Source organism: Amborella trichopoda, chromosome 12 (genome assembly GCF_054954075.1).
Source record: "Amborella trichopoda isolate Santa Cruz 75 chromosome 12, AtrichopodaSantaCruz75HAP2 v2.0, whole genome shotgun sequence".
Classification (NCBI taxonomy): domain Eukaryota; kingdom Viridiplantae; phylum Streptophyta; class Magnoliopsida; order Amborellales; family Amborellaceae; genus Amborella; species Amborella trichopoda.
This window is the reverse complement of record NC_142347.1, coordinates 40,545,814-40,553,013: the sequence shown is the minus strand read 5'-3', so window position 1 is coordinate 40,553,013 and position 7,200 is coordinate 40,545,814. Positions and strand designations below refer to the sequence as shown.

Sequence of the window (7,200 nt, the reverse complement as noted above, 5' to 3'; positions counted from 1 at the left end):
TTGAAAAAATTTCCAAAATTTCAGATTAAAAAAATTCTCCCAAATAAGTTTTCTAACCTAGGGAGTAGAAGTAAATTACGCTCCCGAAGAAAAATAGTATAGATACTCTTTGCAAATAAACCGAGGGCTGAAGTCCTCTAGCCAATTGTTGGATACCTTTAAGATAAAGGTAATTGAACCCAGCTCAATGAATTGGTTGCAGCCACCACCTATGTGTTCTTTTTGTTAAGAAATCATTGTATTCAAATAGTGCCTTTTGGGGATGGAAACTTTGCACAGTTTAACATAATTTTCTAAAATGAAAAGTATTCTTTGCAAACAAGTAACAAGTACTATTATTTATCCAACCAAAAGGTCAGTGCTGCACTAAAATTTTGAAACCAATAAATGACTGCTCCCTTAGTGGCCTACAAGTTGCAAAAACGATTTTCCCATTTTCAACCGTGGATGTACTAACAATACTGCAATCCATAGGAATTTTGAATATGGAGAAATGGTACAACAAATACAAGGAATATATCCCCCACCCTTAAAAAACTTGAAGGTTTCTATTAAATCACCATAAAAATATATTAAAAAAAATTGAATTTTGAATTTTTTAACACAAATATCACCCTTCAAAAACTTGACGGTTTCTATTAAATCATAAGGCATTACTTTTTTCAAGCCCATAAATAATCCGATTTGAAAAAAGAATTTGAGCACATATATTGTGTTCCCGTAGGAGCATACATTGTACACTTGCTCCCACTAGCAAAAGACTAATTTGGGTAGATTTTTTTTATCAGAAAATTTGGGAACGGCCTAAAAATCACTAGAGAGTTATGTTAAAAATTGCATGGTTTCTATTTAATCTTGGGGCATTATTTCTTTCAAGCCCATAGAAAATGCAATTTCAATTTATTTTTTTTATTGAGTATAGCATTGGGTTGAAGAGGTTACATTCGCAAAATTTGGGGTCCTAAAAGTACTATATTGGGTTTTGCTTGAAGCGGTAATGGATAGTATGCTCCCTTGGGAGCATAAATATTTTTGGCAATTTTAATCAAATATAGCACATGAGCTGAAGAGGTTACATCCCATAATTTGATATCCTACAAATGCTCTTAGTTTTCCCCGACGCAGCAAATGGACAGCATGTTGGCTCTAAAGCATGATATCTTTTAGCTTTTTTAAAATCCTAACTGGTCCATGGATTTATCACATCTTGTTTACGATTTCATTAAGATTTTTATGCAGTATACCAACCTCTTGTTATATCAAAATTTTAAAAAAAATTTAATTAGAGATTTCTGATAAGTACACTCAACTCTTAAAATAACTGAAAATGGTCTAAAATAGGAAAAGTTGATTATTTTGAAAAACATAAAAATGATATGATTTAAACCTTTTTCACGACTTTTTAGAATTTAATTTGAACAAAACAAACTAAATTGGTTTAAACCAAATCTGATTTACATTTTGAAATGGATTTTTTACTTAGTTTTTGAGTTATTAACCTATGATTAATACTCTTTTCAAATGGTTATCTTATTTGAAATAGCTTTTCTGATTTCTTTGATTTAGATATGGCAAAAGTTTTTACAAGGTTGCAACCTTCAAATGTAGAATTACAGATGCACCTCAAAAGTCCATCGGAAAAGATTAATTTAATGTTAAAAAACTGAACTGATCATCTCGATATTGAGATATATGAATTTGAAAAAAAAAAAAGATTTTGCGTCTCAAAAATAGTACATCTTACAACACATTATCTAGACTGTCAATTTTCAAGATTTTCATATGTTTATAGATCTACTTGATTTTAACCATTTTTAGATTTTAAAATTTTATAGTAAGATATGAAAATAGATTTTGAGATAATTCTAATAATTTTGTACGCCAAAATTACATGATGATAAAATTTGGAGGTGCGCTGTAATTGGATTGTTTAAGGTTGCAACCTTATAGAAACCACACCCTTTAAATATAGGGAAAGAAGATTTCTATATCAGAAAAAACATTGGGCAACATGATAAACAATGCTAAATAAAAACAACAATATTCCCTAATATGTCGCTAGGAAACCGCGCAAAACTGGGTGAGTGATTTTCCTTTTGTTTTTTTCTTTTCTTTTCTTTTTTTGGGGTTGAATAATTGGGTGAATGGCTACCTTTTGAACCATTGTTTCATGCAGGCTGGACCGCATTTCTATAATATGCGGTCCGGAGGTATAAAGTGGTTCATCTAAAAACAATTATAAGCAACTGTCCAAATGTTTTTTTTAGTATAATTACTATATCTAGTTTTCAAAATTTATTTATTTTTGAAAAAAATTTATATAAAGTTGCAACTTAAAAATAGAGAATTATAAATGCACCTCAAAAATCCATCGGAAATGGTTGCTTTAGTGTTGAAAAACCCTCTAATTGATCATCTCGACAACGAGATGTATAAATATGAAAAAAAACAAAACAAAACAAAAAAAAGATTTCGAGTCCTAAAAGTAGTACATCTTACAACAAATTATCTAGACCAACCATTTTCAAGATTTTCATATGTTTATAATTAAATATAAAATTAGATTATGAGATAATCCTAATAATTTTTTAAGCCCAAAATTACAATTTTGGAGATACACCTTAATTGGATAGTTTAAAATTGCAACCTTATAGAAACCACACCTTTCAATTTTTTTCATATTTATGACCTCCAAGAATATATATCCTCTAAAAATTAAGATCAAATTATATTTAAATAAATATATTTTACAAATATACTTATTGCATGTAGGGGCTTGACCACATGCTGAGCGCCCCCCGCCGCCCCCTCCCTCCACGCTTGGCCGCTCTTCCGAAGGTCAAATGAGGCCAATAGTCTCACCCTTCACGCTTGGCCACTCTTCCCAAGGTCAATTGATGCCAAGTTTCTCTTAGGCCCTACTTAATCAGGATTAGTGTTTTGAAATTCAGACTGGTTGGTCTGAAACTACGACCTAAATTTTTTTTAAATAAATAACATACAATAAATATTAAATTAAGATTTATGAAATGGATATTTAGAAACAACCTAAAAAAACATTAGATGTACTCAATAAAATAATAAATAGAATTTTGAAAAGGTGCATGTCCAAACTTGAAAATTCCTAGTGTGAGAATATATTTTTATTTTTAATTATAAAATTTCTAAGTCAATTAAATCTACGAATGCATGAAAATCTTAAAAATAAGCATAAAAAATGTTGCAAGACGCCCGATTTTTTAGACTCAAAATCTATTTTACTTTTCATATTAAAGAGTTTTCCAACTTCAAAATAGCAAGATTATAGATTTTTTAAGTAACATTTTAAAGTTGCAACCTTATAAACTTTTTCCTGCTTCTATTCACACTTCATCGTACATAACATCACTCTCCTCATTTTATGAAAGAATTGTATACAATGAGACTATTTACTTTCGATATAAAGTGATCACAGCATCATAAGTGAAATTTGATAGCTTAGATGTCACAAAATTCGAAAAAATTTCTTTAAATTTGAGCTGGGTTAATAAAACAATCGCAGCCACCCAATTTCACATCCAAGATTAATGTCCGGTAACAAAGGTAAAGGTTCTCATTCTATAGTTTCCCTTTTCTGAAATACTTCACCATAACACCAGACTCTCCTGGATACCTTTTCTGAAGTGTTGGGCATAGACAACAAGCCTTTGGGTTGTTCACACGGATTCGCTTCCAATGTTTCATTTCTCAAATCTAAATTCTAACTCTCTCTCTATATCTATCACACATCTTCCATGGAACCCCTCTCAATCTCTGTCTCAAATTTTTTTTTGTCATTTCAATATCATCTTGAACTTCCCTCCACCACGGCTCTTGCTGGAAGCCCAAGGGAATCAAAAAAGAATATCGCTCCAGACTTCATACTTTTCCAAATGACTAAGGTAAACAAACTCTTCTTTAAGACTTTTCCGCCTAATTATATTCCCCACATGCTTCACTCCCACGGGATTACAGGCTTACTCAAAAAGACAACCAAAAAGATCAAACCTTATCTCTTTTTTTTTTCTTTGAACATGGTCTAAAGCAAAAGAAACCAAAAAGCAAAACACACCGAGACAACTCACTCAGGTATCGAACTGCATTTCTTAGCTATGAAATGTTCATGCTTTGATCCAAGTGTATGAAAAGCCTAAAAAGGAATGGAAGCAGCTAAGTTATGCAGAAAAATACCACATTCCCCTCACATGGAAGCAACAAACTTCAAAAAGTACTTTCCAGAAGTCCAAACAGTCAAGAATTTGCACTATATTAAAAAGAGCAATTCAAGAAGATGCCCCCCTTTCTTCCATTTCATCTCCTCATCATCACATCAGAAGCAGGCATCCAATAGGCAGCAGCAGCAAAGGGCAGCCAAACTACACAGGAAAAAAACACCAAAAAAGAGAACCAATTCAAGTTGCCTTCCAATTCCAATTTAAGTTGCCGTCCTCATTATTAATGAGATCTTTTGTTATCCTGAAAATTCATAATGAGCTTTTGGGGCAATTGTTTATATTTTGGGTAATTAATGGTTTCTAAAATTCCTGTTTTTTTCCCAAACCAAATTCCTGTTTTTTTTCCCAAACCAAGTTTTATAAAGAAAATGGGGCTAAATATTACTTAACTTTTGGATGAGATCACCAAAACCGTGGGTGCCAGTTTTTGCTGAAATTGATTAATTCCGGCCAAAACTTGCCCAAATCAATCCTAAGTACTATATTATAAGCTAAATTATACTAGGAATAAGATTCTTACAAATAAAAATCAAACGTTGAAACCTAAAATTGGGAAGAATCCAATCCTAACATTAGGAAATCGGCCCCCACATATAACCTAAACTATAAATTATATAAGCAACAAAAAGGCAGGATGTGATATAAAATAAGCATCACTGTATTATATTTATATTTCATGGAAAAATATGGAAAAGCATAGAGACCTCCTTTGGTACAAGGTGGTCACAATTAATCTTAACCACTGTATACTGTATTTATTTCATTGACCAAGCTCAAAACTTCAAAATAAAATTTAACTAAACTTTATCAAACTAGTAATTGTGACCTCCTTGCATCAAAGGTAGATGGTCTGCTCATTTCATTGACCCAGCTCAAACAAAATAAATTTTAAAAAAAAAATCTCGAACTTCATAACACTAGTAATTGTCTGCTCATTACATACAATCCAAAAAAACAATAACAGGGCAATACCGAATGAGGGTCCATTAAATTTCCTTACAAAAAAGGAATTTGATTACTATTAAATTTCCTGCATTATGACCTAAATCAATTCAACTTCCACAAAAAATTTGGAAAGAACAGGGCTAGATCTATGAATAAGTCTATGAATACCCCTAGATTAGGGCTAAATTTCAGAGACAAAATATTGGAGGGGCATACCATCCTTCAAGAAAAGAAGGACCACTGCTTTGCTGCTGAGGAGGTGGCTGTTGAGGGTATTGTGGAGGGTATCCTGGGGCTGGAGGGTAGCCCTGGGGAGGGTACCCAGGAGGAGGATAGGCGTCTTTAGGGTACCCTTCAGGTGGGTAACCTGCAAAATAATTTAACAAAATAACCGTAACCCTAATTAGATCCAGAACATCGGAGCTATGAAATCGACCAAACAAAGCATAAAAAGAAGCAAAAAGAACAAAAACAGGGAGATTTCTAGGATTTTTGTTTTAGGGGTTTGAACTTTTGAGCCAGAAGCATTCAGAATACTGAAAAGAGGAAGCAAAGAGACAGAAAACAAACCCAAGAATTATCATTATTGACAATAAAAGGGAGAAGAGAAGAGGGGACGTTAGATTTTCAGTTTACAGTGAGATCAAGGAAGGAGAGGAAGAAAGCAAAGGAAATATAACAACAAAAGAACAAAAGCCCCAAAAAAATTGAGTTTTAGATATAAAACTATTCAAAGATAAATCGAGCAAAAGGAATCCTAAAATTTTTCAGTTTATGGAGAGATCGAGAAACCAAACAAATATCAACCCCGCATACTGATCTATATAAAGAACAGAAAGACCCAGAATCCTAATTCTTTGAAAAGAAGAATAGCAGATAACAGCAAACCCAAGATCCTTCCATAGAGAGAGAGAGAGAGAGAGAGAAATAATAGAGTATATTTATCAATTCCATAGAGAGAGAAAAAAATAAAAGTGTATATTTATCATTTAAAAGAGGGAAAAAACAGGAATTTTCATTAGAGAGAAACCATTAATTACCTTGAGGGGGAGGAACCCCAACGGGTGGCTGCTGCTGGTTGTAGTAGCTCATTCTCAAAGATCTGAAAGCTCTGCGCAAAGAGAGAGAGAGAGAGAGAGAGAATCGGTAGGAAATTGATAGAGAGAGAAAGGGCGACCTCCAGAGAACAATGGAGATATTTGCAAGAGAGAAGCGCAGGCATTTATACGGTCATCGAAGTTTCGCGGCGCGTTCGGCTTGACTACATAAAGCGGCCGAATGAAGCAAGCTAAAAAGTAAAAACTACCAAGTTTACGCGTCAAATACGCGTTTAGGCTCCGATCGGCTCGGCTTCGAGTCGACTAATATTTAAGATTTCCCCCGGGGAAGTACTTTTATCTTATGAAATTCCCCAAGTCGTAATGTACTAAGTTTAACTGGACGGTGTACGATCCTTATAAAAAAGGAATTTTGAATCTGGACCGTCTGTGTAAACCTCGGTAACGTACGTGACGCGCACTTGGCCGAGACATACGGCCGGCAATGGGCTGAATTGGAAACGAACGGCCTTGATGTCTAACGCGTGTTTGAGAATAGATCCAAGCCGTCCATCCCCAATTCGAGAAGTGTGAATGTTTCTTTGTTGTCTTTAGTGGAATACGGTTTTTAGGAGTCCACGGACTCACATGTAGAAATGCGGGCTGCTTAATAATGTATTTTTAAATAAAATTTGATCCAAATTTTGTAGAGAATATATAATTTTTAGAAAAAAGTTTATATAAGGATGCAACCTTATAATGTAACTACAGATGCACCTCAAAAATTTATCGAAAAATGTAGTTTTAATGTTGAAAAGCCCTTTGATTGATCATTTCGACATCTAGATGTATTACCATGAAAAATAAAAAGATTTTAAGTCTTAGAAATAATGCATTTTACAACATATTGTCTATACCGTCCATTTTCACGATTTTCATATGTTTATAGATCTACTTGATTTTAA

The 7,200-nt window shown here is 33.3% G+C and overlaps 1 protein-coding gene across 1 annotated transcript; it reads right to left on the bottom strand.

The window, feature by feature from the left end:
- Positions 1 to 4,108: 4,108 nt before the first annotated feature.
- On the bottom strand, positions 4,109 to 6,389 carry LOC18446980 (uncharacterized). The gene is made up of 3 exons (XM_006857082.4): positions 6,239 to 6,389; positions 5,415 to 5,565; positions 4,109 to 4,394 (listed from the first exon to the last, which is right to left on the bottom strand). Exons 1-3 carry the CDS (start codon positions 6,288 to 6,290, stop codon positions 4,349 to 4,351), a joined length of 249 nt encoding a protein of 82 aa, XP_006857144.1. The 5' UTR covers positions 6,291 to 6,389; the 3' UTR covers positions 4,109 to 4,348.
- Positions 6,390 to 7,200: the final 811 nt, after the last annotated feature.